The 23672-nt window shown below is 62.2% G+C and overlaps 1 protein-coding gene across 6 annotated transcripts in view; it reads left to right on the top strand.

Annotated features, from left to right (window-relative positions):
• The window catches only part of MYO18A (myosin XVIIIA), a 141163-nt gene that overhangs the window by 65907 nt on the left and 51584 nt on the right, over positions 1–23672 (top strand). For 2 of the 6 annotated variants that reach the window (XM_077836366.1, XM_077836365.1), the window contains exons 4-16: positions 4310–4387; positions 7753–7788; positions 11346–11433; positions 11913–12022; positions 12198–12374; positions 13020–13230; positions 13671–13813; positions 15116–15216; positions 15740–15803; positions 16448–16592; positions 20176–20349; positions 21615–21705; positions 22231–22423. In XM_077836366.1, the coding sequence (XP_077692492.1) occupies positions 4310–4387; positions 7753–7788; positions 11346–11433; positions 11913–12022; positions 12198–12374; positions 13020–13230; positions 13671–13813; positions 15116–15216; positions 15740–15803; positions 16448–16592; positions 20176–20349; positions 21615–21705; positions 22231–22423 (1611 nt within the window). The remainder of the gene's footprint in view (positions 1–4309; positions 4388–7752; positions 7789–11345; positions 11434–11912; positions 12023–12197; positions 12375–13019; positions 13231–13670; positions 13814–15115; positions 15217–15739; positions 15804–16447; positions 16593–20175; positions 20350–21614; positions 21706–22230; positions 22424–23672) is intronic. The other 4 variants (XM_077836371.1, XM_077836367.1, XM_077836370.1 and 1 more) reach the window with 2 other exon arrangements.

The following is a 23672-nucleotide window of genomic DNA, read 5'->3' as shown; positions in this document are numbered from 1 at the left end:
CGGAGGTGGAGTTTGGACCTGCAAGTTCAGGTGTCCCCCAGCATTGTGGTGGTAGACACTCCAGCAGGTAGGGTCGCACACTGACATCATCGTCTCCTGCCTGGACCTGGAGCTGTAGTGAAACTTTCTGGGAGTGTTTCCGTTAGCCCTGGTGCTAGAGCTCAAAGCAGTAGTGCATGAAGAGAGCCATCCACCATGGCTCCTTTTCCAAACCCGTCTTTGCGGAGCGCCCTGCAGAGCAGTGGCTGGTCTGGACTCCGTGAGGGGTGCAGCTTTGTTACCGGTGCTCTTCGTAAGCCGTGTCACGTGGCGAGGTCTCAGAACGAGCTTGTCCTGGCCTGGGAAACCTGTGAACACTAAACAAAGCATCTGTAGCTCCATGGCCCGGTCCTGTGCCCATTGCAGCCATGGCAGAACTGGTGCTGATGGCAGTGGGCGCAGGATGGAGCCCAGAACACTCTTCTCCTGTGTCTGTGTCACTTGTGATGTGGATCCACTGACGGGGTTGGCAGGGGAGGCTGGAGCTGGGTTAGCTGCTGAAGGGAGGTTTCTGTGTGTCCTCTCTCCCGCTCTGTGTGCGTGTGTGCATGTGGGTGTGGGTGTGGTGGTAAGGGGATGTCCTCCTGTAATGTGGTCATGTATTTGTAACTGTAGTCAGAAAATCCAAATGCAGGGGAAGACGAGCCACCCGCTCCCCGAAGCCCAGAGCCTCCAGAGAGAGTGAAGAGCCCAGAGCCTCTGCTCAACGGCGATAACCAGCCTCACTCCCACACACCTGCCCAGACCATGAACGGCCTGGAAGGATCCAGGCCTGGCTCACTGGCCCAGCCTGAGCCGCTGGGAGAGGAGAGCCAGGGCTTGTCCAGGAAGAGAGTGGTGAGGGTGGTACGGAAGGTGGTGCGCAAAGTCCTGCCTGGCGAGGCCTCTGGCAGCACCAAGGAGCTGGGGAGGGACGTGAAGTCTCCTGAGCCAGCTTCGCCAGCCAAGAAGGAAGAGAAGGCGCCACCGAGGGTGGTGTGTCCGCCTCCATTGCCTGCGTCCTCCCCAAAGTCGGAGCCCAAGGAGCCTGGCCCAAAGGATGAGATCTCGGTGGGTCTGAGAAGCCTGATGTCCCGAGGCAAAACCAAACAGCACAGGCCTCGCCTCAGGCCAGTGGAGAAGCAGGAGGAGGAGAAACCTCCTGAGCCGAAGACACCCCCAGTGGGGAAGGAACCCGAGAAGCCTGGCTCCCCATCTCCTGCAGAGGAGGAAGGGCCAGTAGCCACCCCAGACCCCAAAACAAAACAAGAGCAGATGGTGGAGCCAACACACGTGGCACCTCAGAAAGCAGCTGCTCCGGGGCAAGCCAAGGTACACATGAGTGTGTGCAGTCTAGACCGGTGATGCATGGCACCGGTGTGTGGTCTGGGCCTGTCACTCCTAACACTGCCTGTGAGTGCTGCGGAGCTGAGCGTGGTGTCCATGACAGCACACATCCAGGCTCTGATCATACGCTTTGTGCCTAGCTGAAGAAGTGCATGGCTTTTCCTCGCAGGAGTGCTAGGACGGGCCACTTGGAGCCGTCTGGTGACGGTGCATGGCGTGAGCTGCTCACCGTAACTTACTGTGCGTTCCCAGCCCCGTGCCGGTGCTGCTCCTCCTGGGTCAGTGCTGCTGGACCTGTTCCAACACATAGGCTTGCTCCTGTTAGCCTGCGGGCCAGGGCTGGAGGAGGAGACCTGCGGCTGCTCAGCAATGGGAGCCCCTTTGGCTGCTGGGCAGGTCATAGGGTCCAGCAGCAGTCAGCGGTGATCTTCCCCTCCCAGCTCTGTTTGGTAGCGAGTCTTGGGGTTGTGTTTTAGGGACAGAGCTCAATCCTTCGTTGCCAAGCAGCCTGCTCAGGGCGCTGCATTAGTGGGGGCTCGCAGAGCAGGCTCCCACGTTGGATGCAGGCTTCCTCTGGGCAGGACGCTGGTGCCCCAGCTGCTCCAAACCAGGGATAGTTAGTATTTCCCCTTTGCTCTGAGCAGCACACCCCTGCCACCCACAGGGCTTCCTGGGAACCTCTTGCAGATGCTGTTCATTTCTCAAGGTCTGGGAGTCGGTTCCTCAGTCCCTCTCAGAGCCATCATCACCACTCCCAGAGTGACAGGAGGGGGCGCTGCAGAACCAGGTGCTGCTTCCTGCCCAAGGTGTTGAGGCCTTTGCCCTGTTGTTCGTGCCGCCATGAGCCCTCAGCCCCAGGAACCTGACCTGTGTCTCCTGCATGCCAGCCCAGCGTCCTAACCACATGCCCCTTCCTGGCCCTTTGAGGCTAGCCCGGTGTGGTGTGAAACGTTCATTAGTCTGCAGGCCTGATGTGTGCTGTGCAGCGTATGTGGGGCCGGGCGTTGTGGGGTGGAACCTCGCTTGGTCTCCTTACCGGGATTCCTAAGGACAAACCCAAGTCAATCAGCTTCCCTGTCTCTGTCTGACCCGGCTCGCTCCACGGAGAAACCCCAGCCAGCAGAGAAGCAGCTGCCTCCCCCAGGAGCCACAGAGGGATCCCCCCAGCAGGTGAGCTGCTGGGTTGGGGAGCTGGGGACAGGGGAGGTCGGTGGCCGTGAAAGCCCCGTGACCATCATTGAGCAGTGTCACTGAGACGGTAGCTGGCTAAGCTCTTAGTTGAGGAGTACAGAACTGTGCCCCAGTGTGACTCGGCTGGGTGGCGCAGAGTGTGCCAGCCTGGCGGTGGCCGTGCCAGGGCGGGGAGGGCTGGACGTGTATCCACTGGGCGTAGGTTTAAAAGGGCACTCGACTGACTCCAGTGGCAGCTGGGGATGGGGGCGGCAAGGGACTGTGGTCAGTGGGGAATCAAACCCTCCTTGTGAATGGCTGAGAAGTAGCCTGCTCCTGGGAGTGCTCCGCTATCAGCTGGGTGCTGCTGGTTTTCCCGGGGCACACTCTTGTTGGGGGGATGCCATCCCTTGCTCCGTACGATCCGAGTCTCTCCCCCCCACCCCCACCCCTCCAGTAACTAGAGTGTTCCTGGGACAGTTGCTTTGGTGAAACATGGCCAGAGAGCCAAGATCTTTGGCTGGCAGCTCTTGTGCCTGGCAGCTCTTGTGCCTGGCTCCAGCCTCTGCCCCGGAGGGCAGGTGTGCCGGGCCCCGGCCTGCCTGGTCAGGCTCTGCGGAAGCGTCGCTGCTTGCGAGCGCAGTCCCTTGGCTCTGGTATTGCTGCCCTCGAGCACGCGCAGACTCTGTGGGAACCTGCAGAAGCCTTTGCTATGCAGCTGTTAAATGGAGCCCTGAGCGCCATGGGCCTTGGCCTGGGAGCTGCTAGCCTGGTTCAAGTCTGACTTGCTACAGGAACCAGTGGAGACGGCGGTATTAAAGAACCCCCTCCCCAAACCCCTCTCCCCCACATACCCACTCACCCTCCTCCTCGGGGCCTGAGCTTTTGGGTGCTGGTTCTCCGGGTGTGACTGGCCGTACCCTGCCCCCACGGGCCCCTCGGGCTGGGTGAACGCTGCTGAGGGAGGGAGCTGTGTTCTCTATTTTGGGAGCGCTGGATCAGCCCCCTCCCTTCCTCCTTGCCCTTAGTGGCTGCCAAGCACAGCAGCAAACCCACGCCTCTTCTAGTGGGGGGCCAGTCCAGCGTCCCCTCTGCTCAGCCCGCAGGTTGGATCCCCACGCAGGGACTCAGGGCCGTGGAGCCCTTGGTAGTGAAGAGGAGCCCTGCTGACCCCCGGGCCGCGTGGTGAGCGTGAGAGCTCAGCAGGGCTAACCCCAGCTCATTCGTGGTGTTGGTGGAGCGCGTTGCAAGCTCTGACCCCTCGGTGCCCTGTGCGGGTGGGCGGGCGGGCCAGTGCGCCATATCCGGACAGATGGCGAGGCCTTTGCCATGGGAGCTGTGAGTGCTGTGCGCCTACCTTCATCCCCCTTGGGAGTCCTGGCTGCAGGCTCTGCCACGGCTCTTCCCAGAGGAAGAAGGCCTGGAGAAAGGGCTTTGGGGGGCAGTTCCTGCTTGGAGCTGAGACCTCCCTGAGGGAGCCTTGTCCCAGCCCTGTCCCTGCAGCATGCAGGGCATGCAAACTCCCATGCTGTTCAGCAGCAGGCGACTGAGGGGGCAAACGCACACTCCCTCTGCATTTGTCACCAGCTCTGAGGGCCCCAGGAGGCCAGCTTCCTCCCGCTCCCCTGCTCCTGGAGAGTTGCCCTGCAGAGGCTAAGCCCTGCCTTTGTCAAAGAACCCCAGTAGTTTGCCAGCAGGTGGTTCCCCAGCTGCCTTCTTTGCTCAGGACAGTGAGTGGCACGGAGGGTGACACTAATGCTGGTTTGACCTTTAGGCTGTAGCCGGCCCCAGTGCCCAGCTGACCCCAGTGGAGGAAGCTCACAGAAGGCTGGAGAGGATCTTCATGGCTTCTGTAAATCAGGGAGTTATTCCTACATACCTGTGTACACGCACCTGCTCAGGTCTCCCAGCCCGCGTGCTATGGCTTCCCCGCTGCTTCTGCCCCGTGTGTGTGAGCCGCTCTGACTCTGAGTGCCTCCGTGGGCAGGCTGGTGTGTGGGAGGGCACCGGTGTGCCCCCAGTGTGTGTGTAGGTCTGGGGGCTGTGCTCCCATGGCTCCCTTTGCTTTTCCGTGTGCCTGGGAGCTGCCGGAAGGCACCTCAGACCTCTCCTTGGCATTTGGGAGCCATCAGGAGCTTCTAAGCCCTGTGGTTGCGGGCACTGCTGCTGTACCTCTTCTGCGAGAAGCCTCGTGTCACCGAGTCCCCGGGCGATGCTCTGGAACTGCTCCCTACGAAGCCAGCAGGACTCTGGGGAAGTCTCCTCTCTGTGAGCAGCCTGTCTGCAGGACACACAGCTTACACGGCTTCCACCTTCCTGGGTCTGATCTCGGAGCATTCAGCCTCCTCTGCCCCTCTGTGCGCTTCCCACAGCGGGGGAAGCCAGAGGGTCCTGCACCCCAACTTCACAGTCAGACGGGACTCTGAGCCTGCCAGTAAAACAGAAGGTTTATTAGACGACAGGAACATGGTCTAACACAGAGCTTGTAGGTACAGACAACAGGACTCCTCAGCTGGGTCCATTTTCGGGGGCAGAGAGCCAGACAACCACGTCTGCACTGCACTTCACTCCAGAGGGGAAGGGCCGAGGCCATCAGTTGCCAGGAGACAGAGTGCCGGTCATTTATGTACACTGGCCCTTTGCTCTTCAACAATTACACCCCATTATTCCACCCCCTAGAGACTTAAGAAATGCCAAGGGGAAACTGAGGCACCCCTACAGTATTCAGAGGAAACATTAAGAACAGTCCCACTTCGTCTCACCTCGGCTCTCAGATTTAGAGACACAGAGTGTCATGTGCTGGAACTCCCTGGTTTGATCAGATCCCTCCCTTGCCCCCCACACCTGGCTGCAGAGGTCACAGGATTCTCTTCCACAAAAACCATTTTCCCTGCTGTTTAAAATATGTATCAGCACCAGTTACCCTGCAATAACAAGTCCAGGGGTGCACAGCCCAGGGGTTAAGGGGTGCTTGTCTAGCAGGCAGGGTAGGAGCTGTGTGTGCTCTGTTCTCTGAGGACACCCCTCTTCTATCCCTTACCAGTATTACTGCCCATAGGAGGATGTGTGCAGGGGCCTGCGCTTCTCTTTCATCCTGGCACGGCATGCAGGAGAGGCCCCCGTATGCTTCCTGTGCTTTCTCTCCAATGCCTCAGCTGCCTGCTGTGAACTAACTGCTGCACCTGTGGTGGGTGGGGCAAGTGTCCCAGAGCGCAGCAGGGGATGTCCCGACAGGGTGTGACGAAGCGGGACTGTTCTTAATGTTTTCTCTGAATAGTGTGGGGGTGCCTCAGTTTCCTTTAAGTATCTAGGTAGTGGGATAAGGGTGTATGATCGTTGCAGAGCCCTAGAGGGCAGGTGTGTGCAGGGGTCTGGACACAGAGGATGGCCGACACCCTGTTTCCTGGCAACTGATGGCCTGGGCCCTTCCCCCCTGCAAGGTGAGAGCTAAAGGGTTGGAGAACAAAGGAATCAGGTGACCTCCTGGCCCGGGAAAGGGACAAAGCCCAGAGGAGGAGGGGCTGGAGAGAGTTTCAGTTTGGGGCTGGCTGAGACATGGAGTGAAGTGCAGATGTGGTTGTCTGGCTCACTGCCCCCCAGAATGGACCCAGCTGAGGGGTCCTGTTCTCTGCACCTACAAGCTCTGTTTTAGACCATGTTCCTGTCATCTAATAAACCTTCTGTTTTACTGGCTGGCTGAGAGTCACGTCTGGCTGCGGAGTTGGGGTGCAGGACCCTCTGGCTTCCCCAGGACCCCGCCTGGGCGGACTGGCTGTGGGAAGCGCACGGAGGGGCAGAGGAGGCTGGAGGCTCCGAGGCCAGACCCAGGAAGGTGGAGCCGGGGGAGCTGTGTGTCCTGCAGACAGGCTGCTCCCAGAAAGGAGACTTCCCCAGAGTCCTGCCTGGCTTCGTAGGGAGCAGTTCCAGAGCATCGCCCGGGGACTCCATGACACATGGGTCCTGGGCCACTGGACCCTCTCCTCTGTCTCCCTGGGGTGGGAGTTACCTGAGCATCGGGGAGAGGCCGTGGGCAGGCGGACTCACTCCACACATGGAAGAGTAACGCTGGGGTGAGGCTGCTGGCGCTCTGAGTCTGGAGGAGGAAGTGTGCCACCCCTCCGGTGCCCAAGGGGCAGCCCATGCCTGTTGCCCCCAATGGACTGCTGGCCCCTCTGCTGCTGGAGGGTGAGTGAGCATTGCACGCTGGGTCCGGGAGCCGGGCGGCACTCCCTGAGGAGGATGACAGCGGCTGTAGTTACTCACTTCGGTTTACTCCAGGCTGGCCGTTGGGCTGCTGGCAAGCAAGCAGCGCAGCCCGCGGGTGCATCCCAGAGTCAGTAAGGTCCGCAGTCAGTCGAGTGTTAAACTTGTTCCTGTTGGTACTGGCCCTGGTGAGCAGCCCTCCGTGGAAAGGCCAATGCCGCCAGCTTTCTGTGAGCTCCCTGGGGCTCCGGCTTGGGGCGGGCATGGTCAGCACCAGGAATGGTTCCATTAGTAGCAGGGTCATTGATTACCAGTGGGGTGGCCTGCTTCCTCCACCCTCCTCCAGGAGAGAGCTTTGGGCCGCCGAGCAGCGAGGCTGGTGGCTGGCTGGAGTCAGAGGTGGGCTAGCTTTGTTGGGTCCACTCTGCAGCACTGGCTCTTGGAAATCCAACCTGGCCTGCAGTAGGGGAAGGCTCAGACAGCTGTCAGGCCACGGATTTCACCCTGCAGGATGGGGGTTTTAAAGGGCCGGGGCAGGGTTGCTCTGTGATGCAGGCTGCAGTCCCTGAGGTCAGACCCAGCCCAGCGTCACATCCTTGTTGTACCAGGCGATTAGCAGTTAGGCCAAGGGGTTTTGTCATCAGGAAGCAGAGCTGGCAGCTGCGACTTCTGCTCTGGCTTGGAGGCCAGGCTCCGTTGAGACACAGCCGTGCAGTTCCTTTGTGTACGCCGAAGCCTGTGCGAGGTACCGGGCAGAAGCTGGCTGGCTCTGAGAGTGGCCTTGCTGGGAGAGTGAATGCCCCACTGGCCTGACAAGGGTGGTGGTTGTCCCCGAGCCATGGGGAAGCAGTTGGTTTGAGCAGCGCATGGTTGGATGTTGATGTGGGGTTTTGGCCCGGGCAGTCGCACACCTGCTCTGTTTGGGGTCACTGGCTGGGATGAGTTTCCTTCGATTCTTTGCTTATCTCACCCTCTTTCTTCTCCTTTTTCCCCTTCTTGCCTTGCTGCCGTTAGCTGGAGCCTGTGGCCCCCCCGTCAGCACAGAGTCAGGTACTGTACCCCTGCCCACAGGAGCTCTCCGCTTCCACCGGTGACCTTCCACCGTCGTCTGTCTGCCTCTGGGCTGGTGTCTGTGCACGCGCCTCGTGCTGGAGTGTAAGGCTTTCTTCACCTCTCCCGTCTCCAGCCTGCCCCGTCTGGGTCTCTGTCCCGCTCGTTCCTGCCATTGTGCGAGACTAGACCTGCTCCGGGGCCATTCTGGAGTAGTCCCAAGTCACCCCCCTGTGGGCAGGGTCTCGTGTGTCACTAATGAGCCGTATTTCCTCTGGCCTTGAGACTTTCCTCCTCGTAGCCAGGGAAGCGTGTGTGGGGCGAAGAACAGGTCGCCTAGCTCCCAGCAGTGGGAGGCTGCATACGACGGGGCGGGGAACAGGCCGCCCAACTCCCAGCAGTGGGAGGCTGCGTTGGCCAGTGCCGCTGACCGCTGGCTTCCCCAAGCTTCTAGAGCAGCTGGTGTGGGGCTCCCTCAGACCAGTGGCTCCGGGGCTTCCTGGCTGCAGACTGACTTGTTCACCTCTGTGCAGGACTTGCCTTGGGGTTGGAGTTATTCCCTCCCTTCCCACTGGGAAAGCGGGAGGTGGGAGCTCTGCACCGGGATGGTGCCCGTGAGCTTGCGGAGTGCAGTCCTGGTGCTGTCTGGCGGCAGAGGACAGACGTGCAGATCAGTGCGGCATGGGGCCAGTCTCAGGCAAGAGGACCGTGAGCGGCTGTTAACTCTGTCCCAGCAGAAGGCTGCGTTCGGGCAGCAGTCAGGTCCTTGCCTGCTAACAGTGAGTGGGATGAAGGACACCGCACCCTTGCCGGCTGTCCGTCCCCATGTCACAGAGCGCTTCTCCAAGGGGGTCAGAATCACCAGCACAGCTTGGAGCTGGCCCAGGTCACTCAGCGAATCAGTGGCCGAGCTGACAAGAGAACCCAGGAGTCCTGACTCCCAGCCGTAGGCCCTGTGTACTGAGTAGGCTGCCTCTCGAATGTACTGGTGCCACCACTTGGCCTGCTCCTTGTACCAACCTGGGGCTGCAAACGCCCAAAGGGGAAGGGCCAGGCTGAGCAGCAGACTGCTATGGGCAGTAAACTCCCCCAGACCTCCAGTGGGGACGTGCGCTCTTGTGTCCCGAAGGCTGCAAACGCCTGAGTGTGGATGAGGTTCCCAAGCCAGGGCTGGTCTGATGAACCCAGTGGCCTGCTGTAGACGGGGCGAGGGAGGGCAGGATCTGTTCCTGGGCCAGGCTTGGGCCAGGCTGGCAGGTAAATGGGCACTCGAGAGCCTCTTGGCTTAGGTGCAGTCTCTGTCTCCACCTGCTGGCCAGCAGTGAAGCCTGCATCACCCAGCCCCAGTGGGCTCTGCTCTGTGCAGTCACCTGGGGACGGGCGGGGTCCGCAGCTCTCAGGGCGCTGGGCTGTGCATGTCCTGGCCGTGTCAGCCACCACGCTGGACTCTCCCTGAAGTTCGCTCCCGGACATGTGCGCAGCTGCGTTTGGGGAGCAAGAAACTGTGCATTGCTGAGGGGTCCCGTTCACCCTTCTGAGTAGGGGGTGAGGGTTCCTCCGTGTGCTGGAGAACATGTCTATTTTCTCGCTTCCTCCCCAATGCCCGACGTCTGGGTAGCCTGCCTGTTAGCCTAGGTGGGACCCTCCTTCCCACTGGCTCCTCGTTTTCCCAGCTTCTTGGATTGGATAGCTGGGGGGCACGGCAAGGCGGGAGGAGGGGTCCCTCCCCTCCCAGGCCAGAGGGGTATTGCCCCCAGGTCTCCCGTGTAGTGGGGCAGAGCACTGAGGTCAAGGCCCAGGCCTGGGAGACAGCATTCCAGGACTGCCGCTTACTCCTTGGGTGAGTGTGGGCAGGTCAGTGGCCTCTCTTCAGAGGCCCAGCTCTGCAAAGCGCTTGGGGGGCAGGCTGGGAAATGCAGGGCACTGTAGTTAATTGTGACCCTCAGAGCAGCCCAGGAGCAGGAGAGCTGTGGGTGGGGGCTGCAGGACACAGGGCACTGCCGCCCTGCCCACAGCCCTACCCTGAGTGCAGCGTGGGCACCGGAAACTCTCCTTCAGGAGCAGCCGCCCCTCCTGCGGCGTGGCAGGGGGCGCTTGGGGGCAGTGCTGACAGCGTGCTGAAGGGTCGGGAGAGACGCGGAGCCACTGGCCCCCCTTTGCATGGTTGGCAGGTTTTGTCCCATTCACCTCCATTCGCTTTCCATAGCGGCTTTCCCTGCTCTTTGCGCCTTCCCCTGGGGGGAGAGGACGTTAACCCTTTACACCTTGCTTCCCCATCGGCCTCAATAGGGACAGGCGGACGATGCCCCAGCAGCCATGTTTGGCCCAGCCTCCACTGCATCCCTGCCTCAGGTCTGGCTGCTTGACCACATTAACATTTTCGCGAGTATCTGTGAATTTGCTTGATGCTTTGGGGGGGCGGGGCGGGGGGACGACTGCCTTGTTTGTTTGCTGGAGTGTTGCTCTCCCTCTTTCTGTTTGCATGAGGCCTTTGCCCTGCATGTTTGCTGAGTTCATTGGTGGGACAAGGTCTTAGCCAGGACAGCTGGAAAAGCCCCCTGGGCCCATCCAATCTACTCTCCACAGGCCAGCCTGGGGCTGCTCCCTGAAGGACCATGGCCTTGTCCAGTGACTCCAGGGTTGGGGCCTGCCCTCGGGATGACTCCTCCACCCAGCAGAGCCTGCTGTTGGGCAGCTTTGTCAAATATCCTGACCCCTGGTTCTCCCCTGTGGCCCATGCTCAACAGTCCCAGTGAGGCCGGCAGTTCTGTCCTGCGAGCTCCAAGGAGCCGTGCCTGTTTGCAGAACTGAACTCTGCTGCGTTTTCCGGCTGTATATGTGGGGCCCTGTTTGCACGGGTGTGGGAGTGTTGCTCGGTGAGACTCCGTGTGTCGTTCGTGTTGTCCCAGTTGGCAGAGTTGCCACGTTGTGCTCTCCGTGCCCTGTGCAGGGTGTGGGGGCTGTGTACATTGCTCACTTGGCTTGGAGCTTTAGGGGTGTCCCTTCTCTGCACTTTCCCTGTGTCCACGTGGCCTGGGTTCATTCTGCCCTGCAGGATGCACTGTGTTCCCCGCTGCCCTGCTCTGCTCTTTCTTTCTGCTGTGAGGGGGTCGCATGCTCAGCTTGTCCCAGCTGCACCGGGGCAAGTGACTTGGTCATGTTGGTCCAAGACCCGATGTGAGGCTGGCTCGAGTAGAGTGGCCGCTCTGAGAGCTTGTGTCGCGCAGATCACGCTGCCTGTTAGTGATGCAGGGGCGCTGCCATGCTCCCTTTGATGGCTAGAGCCAGGCTCTGTCGCGTGGAACAGCAGGGACCAGCTTTCCCACTGCAGAGCTCCGTGGGTCTGAGCTCTTCCCTGGGCAGGAGCTCTGGCACAGGGCTGGGTTTGCTCACTCCAGCCCCAGTGACTCGCTGTCCTGGGAATCGGGGGGTGCCTAGGCAGGGAGAGGGGAGGGCAGCAGGTGAAAGGTGCTGGAGTGTCTGATGGCCTGGGCTGGTCCGGTCCAGTCCCCCCAGCCTGTGCCGTGACCTCTTCCCCTTTCTCCTCGTACTGGCAGGCGAAGACGGAGGAGCAGATCGCGGCTGAGGAGGCCTGGTATGAGACAGACAAGGTGTGGCTGGTCCACAAGGATGGCTTCTCCTTGGGTGAGTTCAGGGGGTGGGTGTTGTCCTTCACCTTCTGTGGGGGGCTCTGCCCCTGGCTTCCTCAGGGCAGTGCCATGCAGTGGGACTAGACCACGGTTCTGCTCACAGCCCTCCCTGCTTCTCCCCAGGGCATTGCTCAGAGCTATAGCCTGGCTCTGACCTGCCAGGCGACAGGCAGAAGAAAAGAGGCCCTAGAAGGCATCACTAGTGTGCCCTTGCATCGCGAGAGCAGGGTGCCTTCTCCTGAGCCTCCACGCCCATGCCAGGGCTCAGGGAGGCAAGTGGTAAAGGAGCAGCGGCTCCCTGTCCGCTGTCTGGAAGAAGTGGGGCCTGGTGTGGGGGAGCAGCCTGGCCTCAGTGCCAGAGCTCCACCGCTAGGTGTCAGCATGTCCCTGGGCACGGGAAGGGATGGAGGGAGGGACGGGAGGGGGTCGGTGCCAGAACCTGCCCATGCCATGGCCTGTTTGTTCCCTTCGCAGCGAGCCAGCTGCGGGCAGATGAAGCGATCCTCCTGCCCGAAGGGAAGGTGAAGGTGAAACTGGACCACGATGGGGCCGTGCTGGAAGTGGACGAGGATGACGTGGAGAAGGTGGGAGCCCTGGGCCCTGGCTCTGGCTGGTGGGGCGGGGCAGGGGCAGGGGACCGCGGGGTGGGCAGGAGGGGAAGGTGAGAAGTGGCTCTGTGCCTGCGGTGGCAGGGGCTGTGTGGGGTAGGGGCTGGGATTCCCTGCCTGATGCTGCCTGTCCTCCCTCTGTTGTCCCCAGGCGAACCCGCCGTCCTGTGACCGGGTGGAGGACCTGGCGAACCTCGTCTATCTCAATGAATCCAGCGTGCTACACACCGTGCGCCAACGCTACGGCGGTAACCTGATCCACACCTACGCGGGGCCCACCATGCTGGTCGTCAACCCGCTCAGCTCCCCCTCCATGTACTCTGAGAAGGTAACGCTGCCCCGGGCCTGGCTGCACGAGCCCTTCTCACAGCTTCTGCACTCCGTCCCCGCGGGTCCCCTGCAATGGAACCGCTCCGCCTGCAGCAGGCAAGGAGAGTGGCTGGGGGACCGAGCCCAGGGCTGGAGCCAGGAAGTGCCGTGTTCCCAGCTCTGTGACAGTGCCCTGGGCAACGCCAGCCTCCCCCACTTGCCTGTCTGTAGTGGCGAGGGTAGTGCTGCCCTGCCTCCTGGGCGCTGCAGGGTTTGCCACCCAGGCGGGTGGTGCTCAGCGTCAATGGGCACGGTGGACAGCCCCTGGGCTCTCGTTGTGGGTCTGTGCACCTGGTACGGGGGCCAGGGCAGACTCTCCTGCAGGTGTGGGGGGTACGTACAGCCCCAAGCGCAGTTATTGGCTGTGTTCTCTCCTGGCTGCATAGCCCGTGTTGAGGAGAGGTCCTGCTGGACTTGTGGCCGGACAGTGCCAGCAGGTGGGCACGCTGTCCCATCCGTCTCCCAGCACGTTGGGTAAGGCCTGCTGCTCCTGCCCTCGGGCGCTCCTCAGGCCGGCACGTGAGCTGGGGGCCCCGCCGAGGGGGAGTGGCCTGGCCCCGCCCCGTGCTGCGCTAGGTCGCCCAGCCGCCTGCGCTCTCCCCAGGTGATGCACATGTTCAAAGGGTGCCGCAGGGAAGACATGTCTCCGCACATCTACGCTGTGGCCCAGGCCGCCTACCGCACCATGCTGATGAGCCGCCAGGACCAGTCGGTCGTCCTGCTGGGGAGCAGTGGCAGCGGCAAGACTACGTGTTGCCAGCACCTGATCCAGTACCTGGCCACCACAGCCGGCAGCACGGGGAAGGTCTTCTCAGGTGAGTGCCCAGCGGCGCTGGCTGGGCCGCAGCCATAGGAGAGCGCTGACCCGCCGAGGTCGGCTCCACGCGGCGCCCCTACAGCCTGGCTGGGCCCTTCGCTGCTCTCGCCTGGGCGGGTTCTTAGCAGCTGTCTGGACCCCATCGGCACTGCTCGTGGGCACTGGAGGGGACACGGAGGGCTCCCTGCAGCACTGCGGGCTCCCGCCAGCCCCACGGTGCTTGGGGGATGCTCTCTGGGTCCCCGGCCACGGGCGCGGGTGCACAGCTCGGACCAAGGGCACCTGCTCCCTCTGGGGTGGCGCTGGGGTCGCTGGGTGCTGAGGCTGCCCTGCGGCTGCCCTTTCTGTCCTGCACCGTGGGCGCCTGCTCTGGAACTAACGCGGCCCTCTGGGCCCGGGGCTGGCCGGGCACACGCCCTCTCGCTTGTGTCCCCGCAGTGGAGAAGTGGCAGGCGATCTGCACCATCCTGGAGGCTTTTGGCAATAGCAGCAGCAGTGTGAATGGCAACGCCACTCGCTTCTCCCAGATCGTCTCGCTGGACTTCGATCAGGCTGGCCAGGTGGCCTCAGCCTCCATACAGGTGAGAGGGGGCTGTGGGGAAGAACGCACAGGGGATCTCTAGACTTACTCAGGGGGTGTGCTGAGTGTACAGCTGGAGGGGCCTGAATGGCGCTGGGCAGTGACCGCAGAACAGGGACCTGGCACCTAGCTCAGAGTTTGGGGCTGTCCCTGGCACGTGACTCCTAACAGGACCTGTGGCCTGTCCCACCGGCCCCATTGTGGCTGGCCCAAATGGGGAGCTGTCTTTGGCAGTCTCAGCAGGAAGGCAGGGACCCAGTGGGGCCTGGAGACTGAACTCCCCTCCTTCCCGATCAGAGCTGAAGCTGCCCCCTGCTGGTCTCAGTGTGGGGCTAGACGGGCGCTGGCAGGCTGCCTGCCTGGGCTGTCTCTTGAAAGCGGAGCTGTGTGTTCACAACCATGCGCAGCAGCTGCACGGCTGGTAGATCCACTCCGTGATGGTTGGCCTCGTTTGCTGGAGCTCATCTTCCTTCACATCTGGAGCATTGCACAGCGAGGTGGCAAGGCCCGTCGCAGATGGCCTTGATTTCCTTTCCTCGTGGAATTAGTCTCCAGTAACGAGGTGTCTCTCTCCCTTCCCCCACTCCTAAAAGCTGGCACCAGCGTGGGTAAGGAGTGTGCAGCCATTGACGTTCGGCCAAGTCCCTCTGTACGCCCGTGTAATGAGAGCTGCAAATCAGCTGTGCGGAGATAGGTTCAGGGAGGCTGCGGAGGCTTTGAAGAGTCTGCCACTTTACCAGTGTTTGTATTGACATAATTAGCTGCCGCCCAATGAGAGCGATCCCTGGCCTGGGCTAGATGGGCCAGGAGTGTTGCAGCATCACCCTGGGCAAGGGGCAGGGCAGTTGCTGGCGGGCAGGCAGGAATAGCTCAGCCCCCCTCCACGCAGCCCCCAGGGAAAGCTTGGCACCCGGCGTGTGACTGGGATTTTACCTCCCACTGAGGCAGCTGGAAGGCCCCTGCTAGAGACAGGCTGGGAGTAATGGGGATAACACTGAAGAGCCGTGGGCCCTGTTGTGCTAGGCAAGCGCGGACACGGGTAGCCCGAAGATGGTCCCTGCCCCAGAGTGCTGCCTGCCCACAAGTCAGAAAATGCAAAGCTGGGGGCTAAGGGCAGGCGGGGAGGGGCCAGCAGAGCCAGGTGCACTGGGCCGCGGGTTGCAGCAGGCCCAGCTCAGGTGAGCAGAGCCGGTCCTGTGCACTGGTGCTGCGTGGCAGGTGGGCGGCTGGTAGTGACCTCTGAGACATGCAGTCAGGCAGCGTGCCGCAGCCCCGCCCCAAATGTCTCCATTCTGGTCCCCAGACCATGCTGCTGGAGAAGCTCAGGGTCACCAAGCGGCCGGCCAACGAGGCCACCTTCAATGTCTTCTACTACCTCCTGGCTGGCATGGACAATGCCCTCAGGTGAGCGCTGCATCACCTGCCCCCATCACTGCCTCTCGCCTTTTCCTGGCAATGGGGTCCATTGCACCCAGCCGTGGTGACGGTCTGAAAGCTGGCGGATCGCTAAGCTCTGCTCCAGCCATTCCCCTGCCAAGAATCGCTTCGCTCACGGCTGAGAGCCAACCACAGCCCGTTGGGTACAGTGCTGCAAGCCCATGGGTCTCTCTGTGAGGTCATGGAGGTGGCAGGGGCCAGAGAGGGGCCTGCAGTGCAGCTGGCATGGTGTGGCCTGGCTGCCGCATCAGGCACACAGCGACCTGAGTCTGCATAGCCTGCAGGGGTCAGAGAGAGAGACCAGGGTCCCAGAAGCTGCCTCAGTGCCCTGTGGCAGGGAATCTTATTCCAGAGAACAGAGCTTGGTCTGTTGAGATCAGCCTGCATGTCTGAGCTGACTCGGGCCTCGGGGGAGCCTGGCCCTGGTGTGGGGCCTGTCAGCATAGGCCAGCCCTGCGTGGTGCTGTAACGCTGTGTTTTATCCCTGCAGAACCGAGCTTCACTTCAGCCACTTAGCAGAGACCAACGTGTTTGGGATTGTGCCACTGTCCAAGGTGACTCAGGGCAGAGCCGGGCGGGGCTGGTGTTATGAGAGTGTGGTCCTCCTTGGCCTCTTCCTGCATGGGCAGGGCCCACCTCCCCAGGCCTGACCCAGCATGGGCTGGGCCCCGTGGGCCCGGCTGAGCAGGAGGGCCCTCGGATGAAAGTCCAAAGCCGACAGTCACTGTGGAGCTGCTGTTAGAACAGGCAGAGACCAGGGGGCTGGGGCGGTCCATTGCGGGCTGCTGCTGCCTGCCAGCTCCCAGGGAGCACGCTGCGTGGGAGCGACGCAGCACAGTGACGGTGAATCCTCCGCCTTTCCCAGAGAGATGGACTCTCCGTCGGCTGGGGTCCATCTGTTTACTCTTCTGCTCTCTACCGGAGCCCCAGGATTATCCTCTGATGGAGATTTTTAATTAAAAGCTTAACTAAAGCCTTCCTTGCCCGTGCCCAATGCTCCGCTCTGTCCTTCATGGGGACAGTGTGAGCTCTGCGGGGATGTCTGCTTTGCGCTGGCCCAGGTGCTCTCTGGGGCACGGTGGGTGGCCCGGGCCCATGCAGACCTGGTCTTGGGCTGAGGGGAGCTGGGTGGGGCGGGAGCTCAGGCACGGAGCGGGTGGCTGTTTGCCAGCAGTGAGAAAAGCCCCTTGTTCTCCAGCCGGAAGAAAAGCAAAAGGCAGCCCAGCAGTTCAGCAAGTTGCAGGCTGCCATGAAAGCGGTGGGCATCTCCAGCGATGAGCAGAAGGCGTTCTGGCTCGTCTTGGGGGCCATTTATCATCTCGGGGCCGCAGGAGCCACCAAAGGTAATGAACTGTTCGGAACGTCGCCGGGCAAGGTTTGCCGGTCTGAGCGGCCTGCAGGGTGGCAGCCTTTCCATGCACTGTTGTCTCCCGAGAGGCCACTGAGCTGCCTGTCCCCACAGGGCGGGTCAGTGCCCATGGGAGGTTCTCTCAGAAATACTCCTGGGGGCTAGTGAACCCTGAGTAGGGCTTCCCTTTTTCCCCCTTGGCAGCCCTGGGTGCTCTGAGACCTGGTGACTCCTGGCTGCACCCGGTGGGTCAGGTGCCTGCTGCTGGGCAGGCTTTCTGAGAGACCAGGATCATCCCCAGTGCTTGACCCAACCAGCTTTCATCCACTGTCATTCGCAAGGGAAATCACCAGCTCCCCATTGACCTCAGGGCCTTGTGCAGGGCTGTCCACACAGTGTGGGCAGGAGGGGACATGGCACAGCCCTAGTGTTCCCCAGCTTCCTCTCTCCCCCACAGGATGGGAGGGAGCTGGGCAGCCCCAGCATGGGCATGCTGCTGGTGGTGCTGGGTTGCTGCAAGAGAGACACGTGGGGTGGGGCTGAGTCGAAGCAGAGCAGTTCTGAGGCAGTGGGCTGGGAAGATATTTGGGTTTCCAGCCCTTGGCTCGGGGAAAGCCTTGGTGGCCACAGGGGTGATCGCTACTAAGCCACGTCCCCTCCCTGGAGAAGGTCTTGGCTGCTTCCCTGGGCAGGCGGCTGACGTGTGCATGAGGACGGCCTTCTTGTTCTCTCGTTCCTGGACTAAGAACTCTCACAGGGTCCTTTGCAGGAGGAGTTGGCAGTTGCCTCTGGTCTCTCCTGGGGTTGTGGGTTCTGCTCCGTGCCCTGTGCTGGTGGCATCAGGGCAGGGGCTGCACTCTGAGCGGAGGTGGAAACATGGATCCCAATCCCGCTGCGTTGTGTCCCGCACAGGCCTTAGTTCTGAGGAGCCCCCTCCAGGCTGGCGGAGCAGCATGCTGTGGTCGTAGGCCTGGTGTATCATGTCTGTCCTGAGTCGGGCATGCGGCAGGGTCTCTGGGCCAGGTCTGTGTCTCGGCACTGGCTGGGAGAGTGCCTAGGGAGGCTATTGGCAAGGCAGAGCCCCAGGTGGACTTGGTGCAAGTGCAGGGCCATGAGTGCTTGGTGTGAAGAGAGACCAGGCTGGTGGGTTTGCCCTGCAGTGATTTGGGAGATCACAGCGCTCCCTCTGAGCTGGGCTTCCCCCGGGTCTTTGGCCATGTCAGATATCAGGAGAGCTGGAATAGCTTCCAGGGCTTGGGTTGCTCTGTGGCACCCATCTCTCTGAGGCCATGCCCTGTCTCCCCGGAGTTCTGGGGAAGTCTGGCTGCCTGCACTCTCGCCCCATCCCCCTGGCAGTGTCAGAGGGCAGTGGGTCATGCTGGTGTCTGCTCCCCACTGGTGCGCTGGGATTTCCCTTTTGAGATGGGCGTCCCAGAGGTTCCTGCTGCGACTACTAGGGCTTGGATTTTACAGCCCAGGGAGCGCCGCGGGGGAAGGCCACTCAGACTTTTGCATCATGGGGGCTGTTTTGCAGTGGGGGGCGGCCAGCGAAGGTGATTTCATAACATCCCAAAGCTGGAGGGGACCTGGGGCAAGGTGGTTTCTGTAGCTAAGCTGCAGGCTGGTTTCAGTGGGGCCGCCAGGGGACAGCATGGCACCGGTGGCGAGGGAGGGGGCTGGAGTGGAGTCAGGGTCTGCGTGGGAGCAGCCTCCGTCGCTGTGTGCTGCAGACCCTGCTCGGCTGGTGCCATGCTCAGGGGGTGTGGAGGTGATTTTTATCGGTGCCTTGTCTCACAAAACGGACAGAGGCCCTGCTGGAGAGGGAGAGAAGGACCCACGTTATGGTGTCCCCACCAACCCGCATGGCATGACTGCCTCTGCCAGCTGGCCCCTTGGCTGGCAGCCCTGAGGCTGGAGCACAGCCCCTCAGTACACAGGCTGGCCCTCAATGCAGACCCAGCCTTGCCCCCGCTCTCTGCGGCTGCCCTGGAGCTGGGGTTAGACACGCTGCCCTCTGCGGAAGGCACAGGTCTGCGTTCCAGCAGCTCCATGGGCAATTGCTTGGGGGAGGGGCTGTCTTTGATCCACGTTGGGCGGGGCTGGGTGGAAAGGACCCAGGGTGGATCCAGAGAAGCCCAGGGCTTCCCGAGCTGTGGGGCCCCCAAAGCAGGCCAGGCCTGCTGAGCGCATCTGTCTGGCTGTACTGTTGATGAGAGGCTCGCAGCACGGCGGCCTTTGCTGACTTATGCCTGACGAGTCTGTATGGGGCCCCAGTGCCCCCTTGCATGGGGCTGTGTGGGTCCAAACCTGCAACAAGATGGGGCTGGCGAGGGGAGCCAGAAGATTGGCATGGGGGGCAGAGGGGCGAGTGGAAAGATGGGGGCCGGACCTTGGGTTGGGGGCTGCTGTGTGGCTGCCTGGCTCCGAGGAGGGGTCCCGGCCGGGGTGGTGTGTCCGTGTCTGTCTGTCTGTGCCAGCCTGCATCGGCTTGCCACGCTTGCCCCCAGGGGATGGCCCAGTGCGGGCGTTCGCTGGCAGCAGCTCTCAGTGGTGCCATTCTAACCCCCTGGTTTTGTTTGCATGGTGCATGCCGTCCCTTGGCAACGCAGACACCGATGAAGGTAAAGCTCCTTTCTCTCTGCTTCCCCATGCTGTGTTCCACGTGTTACCCATTAACTTGCCCTCCCTGTGTGTCCCCGGCTCCTCGCCTGGTGCCAGGCGTCCCCGCGTTTCCCCTCCCCACAGGGCGGCCGGGGGCGTTGGGGTTTGGGCATTCCTACGTTTCCCCCTCCCCATGGGGCGGCTGGGGGCGTTGGGGTTCAGTCGTCCCCGCATTCCCCCCCCGGGCGGCTGGGGGCGTTGGGGTTCGGGCGTCCCCACCGTTCCCCCCTCCCCAGGGCAGCCGGGGGTGTCGGTTGGAGGGAGACCTGCAGCGAGAGCTCTGCCTGGTGCAGTTTGGCTCCTCCTGCTGCTCCAGGAGGCGCCCTCAGGCCCAGCCCAGCCGGGATCCAGGGCAGCTCCCTGATGCGCAGGGGAGGGACGTGCACTGCGTTGCCCCTCACTGAAGCAGGCTCATCCCCGCGCCGAGGTGGATCCTCAGTCCCAGGCGGGCTCTGTCTGGAGCCCTGGCTTTGGTGTGCTGCTGAGTGGCCGCTCTGCAGCTGGGCTGGGAGTACGGGAGCCTTTCTGTTATCCCAGCTCGGCGGCAGGCCTCAGCCATCGGCCTCAGCCATGGCGCACCAGTCTCCCCTCCTCAAACTCCTGAGTCCGTGTTCCTTACGGCCCAGTCTGCCCTGCTCCGCACCGAGCTCTTCGAGCTGCACCAGGCTGGGCAGTGGGGTTGGCTGCGCCGAGCCCTGACGCTGCCACGTCCCCTCCCTAGCCACTCCTAGCTGCTGCTTTGTCTTGCACTGAATCTCTTTCCCCGGCATTGCTGTTCTTTGAGAACGCCTGCCACTGGCCTCAGGCCTGGGTTGGGATGCCCCTGACACTAGACAGCCCTGGTCCCCTCGAAGACCCACAGCCCCTTGGGGAACTGGCTGCATTCCCAGCACTAAGACTCTCTCCCTACCTGCTAGCTGGGAGGAAGCAGTTTGCTCGGCACGAGTGGGCCCAGAAGGCTGCTTACCTGCTGGGCTGCAGCCTGGAAGAGCTGTCTTCATCTATCTTCAAGCACCAGCCCAAAGGGAGCCTGCAGCGATCCACGTCCTTCCGCCAGGGGCCTGAGGAAGCTGGCTTGGGAGATGGCTCAGGTACTGGGTTGCTGCTGCACGTGGGGTGCAGGTAGTGTCAGCCGATAGCATCAAGCAAGGCGATGGCGCTTCCTACAGGTGCACGGAGCCTGGCTGTCCTCCCCCGACCATCTGCCTTCCTTTGCAGCTGACGCCCTCCTGGGTCTGTAACTAGCCAAGTGGGAGAGGAAGCATGAGCCAGTGGTCAGGACACTGCCCCGGGGTTTGAGAGACCTGGATTTGCTCAACTCCCTGCTCCACCACAGACTGCCTGAACGACCTTGGGCATGTCACTTTGCCTCACTGGATTCTGTTCCCTATGAACACGTAGGATTGTGAGGCACCTCAAACAGCGTAATTCCTCTGGACCCCATCATCTCCTTGTCACGAATCTCTGAACGGCATTGAGCTGGGCCCATCGTCTGAGCACCTCACAGTCCTCGGTGCCTGTTGCCGCCCAGCCCACGGGAGACACAGGGCAGGGCTGTTCCCCTGGTACCGAGGGAGGCCACCGCTCAGGGAGGCTGTGACTTGCCTCAGGCCATGCAGCGAGTCTCTGGCAGAGCAGGGATCGGGCCCCATCCCCTGAGTTCCAGGCTAGCGCCCTAAGCACTGAGCTGCCCTTCCTCTGTGTGCCTGGCATTCTGGGGGTGCCGGCTGTTACCGGGGTCACTTTTTGGAAGCATGTTGCTTTTGGGGTGCAAGGAGGGTGGCGATGTGGGAGCTGCGGCCCAGACTGCCTGGCTGTGCTCACTGGACATGCTGGAAGCTGGGTTTCCCCTTCTCCCCCAGCCCAGCATGGAGCCGCCCAACACGAATGCAGGATGGTCTGAGCCCAGAAAACAGCTGAGGGCCCCAAATCCCACCCCCTTTTCTGACGGGCCCCTGTCCTACCCCAGGCTCCTCCTCCAAAGCAGCCACTGCTTGCCACCCGCTTCCCAGCATCTCCTGCGGAGGTCCTCATGGGATCCAGACCCTCGCGGGTCACCACCCTCTTTTGACAGGCAGGGACAGAGGCCTACAGAGAGTGTCAGCCAGGGCGTCGATGTAGCCCTGTGCTGTAGTGACTAGACCATCCTGCCTCCCCGTGGGAATGCACTGCCTGGGTTCACACTTGACGTGCAGCCATTCCCAGGGCCCCCCACGCTGTCGACCTTGCTCCCTTGGAGCCTGAGCCACTGGATCAGCTCCCCGAGCCTGTCCTGGCACACGGGGGGCGCCCTGGCCGCATGTTCGCTGGGGGAGGGTGCAGTTGCCTTCACTCTGGAACCATTTCTTCCCCCCAGGCTCCAGGCTGACAGCTCTGGACTGCTTGGAAGGCCTGGCCTCTGGCTTGTATTCAGAGCTCTTCACGCTGCTCATCTCGCTGCTGAACAGGTACACGCCTAGGCCAAGCCAAGCACCCAGCCCCCGGCTGGCTCGGAGTGGAGTGGGGGTGTGTAGGCAGGAGTCTCGTTTCCCCTTGATCTCCCGGGAGAGCTGCCCGTGCTCCAGCACGTTTCGTCTCCCCTTTGGGGAAGGGACCTCGTCTGGCACGCTCTCCTAGCCCGGCCCCTGCAGCCATCTTGCTGTGTGCTCCGGGGCCACGAGCAAGGCCCAGGCAGGGCTCTGATGCGTCGCGTAAGGACAGCAGAGAGCGCTACCCTAGGGCAGCTGGGTGCCGGGCAAGGGGCCCTGCTGCCCAGGTGTAATGGCTGGGGGCAAGTGGTTCACCTCACGTGTGTAGCTGGGGCATTCTGGGGTGTTGGTCTTCCTCTGGAGCTGCAGGCATTGCTCCCAACGAGGCACAGGACCAGGCTGGATGGATTGGGAGCAGCTGGCAGGCAGGGGCCCATTGGTCTGATCCCATGCCCTGCATGGAGCCCTGTGTGCCCTAGCCCCTCTCTTCCCCCCCTTGTCTAGGGCGCTCAAGTCCAGCCAGCACTCCCTGTGCTCCATGATGCTTGTGGACACCCCAGGCTTCCAGAACCCCGAGCTGACAAACCAGAGCCGCGGGGCCAGCTTTGAGGAGCTGTGCCATAACTACGCCCAGGAGCGGCTGCAGATGCTGTTCCACGAGCGCACCTTCTCTCAAGAGCTGGAGAGATACAAGGAGGTATTGCCTGCGGGATCCGTCTCGGCCCATGGCAGAGACCTGCTCCCCAGCTGGAGCAGACACGCAGGAGCCCAGCGAGGGACTGGAGAGCCCCCCCTGCTGTGTAGGAGCCTGCGGGCGCTGCCCTTGCCCGGGGCATGGCAGCTCTAGGCTGTACAGGGTGTGTGGAAGGGGCCGTGGAGGCTGTTTCCTTAGCTAGTTGTGTTGCTGACTCTTCTCTGCTCTAGCATCTACTAGACTCCAGCTGATTTCTAACCCTGTAGGTGGCTCGGGCAGTCACGCCTAGACAGGACTCCGCTAATCCGTAGCTCCGAATCTGGTGCTTCTTGAAGCAGGGGTTTCCCCGGGAACAGGCCATTTGCCATTGGCCTTGCCCTGGGCCCTGGTGGCTTTGCTAGCAGCCCTGTACATTGCAGTCACCCCGGCAGCGATGGAGGGGTGGCTCCTGGCAAACTCCCCAGGGTGGGCGGGGAGCTGTGTGCACCAGCCATGTGGGGCCCGCTGCAGGGGCTAACTGGGCCCAGACTCCTTTGCTCACAGCTGGGCGAGTTCTCAATGCCTGCTGCTGCGCTGCCTGTGTGCACGGCCCAGCTCACTCTGAACTCCCAGGCCGGGGGGGGGGGCGGGGGGGCTCTGAGAGTGAGACCCTGGTGCAAATCCAGCCCAGGATGGTCATTGCTCCTGGCCCTGGCGCTGGGGCTCAGCCCAGCTCCTTGGGGATGTCCGTGATCCAGGAACCACCCTTTGGTGACGACTCCAGGATTGGTGAGGCCCCAGGGGCCGAGTTCCCCCCATCTGTTGGAGATGGCTCCCCGAGGACGCTTTGCCCAGTGCCCCCCATCCTCACTTCACTGGGGACCATGGGCCCTCTTCCAGCCCCCTCCAAACACCCCAGCGGCAGCTGTTCTGGGGGACTGTGACCCAGCCTCGGGAGCTCCCGCTCTTTGCCTCCTGCACTGCCCAGGGGCCAACGCCCTTCACACCTGGCACACTGCGTGGGGACGGGAGGCCGAGCTGCCTGGTTATTGCTCTGCCATCTCTGTCGGGGGACAAGGCAGCACTTCCCAGGCGTGAATACAGCCCAGCCCCGGTCCCCCCGGCTCACCCCTGAATGGTGCACGCTGGCCAGGGCCGTGACCCCACTCCCCTGCCCTAGGGACTCCCCTTCCTGAGCTGAGAGCCATGGGGAGCAGCCTGGGGTGGTGGGCTGACCGTACCCTTCCCCTGTGCACCGGGAGGGAGGCTGGGG

Source organism: Eretmochelys imbricata, chromosome 17 (genome assembly GCF_965152235.1).
Source record: "Eretmochelys imbricata isolate rEreImb1 chromosome 17, rEreImb1.hap1, whole genome shotgun sequence".
Classification (NCBI taxonomy): domain Eukaryota; kingdom Metazoa; phylum Chordata; order Testudines; family Cheloniidae; genus Eretmochelys; species Eretmochelys imbricata.
Note: the sequence above shows the minus strand (reverse complement) of the source record. Positions and strands in the feature narration are given on the sequence as shown.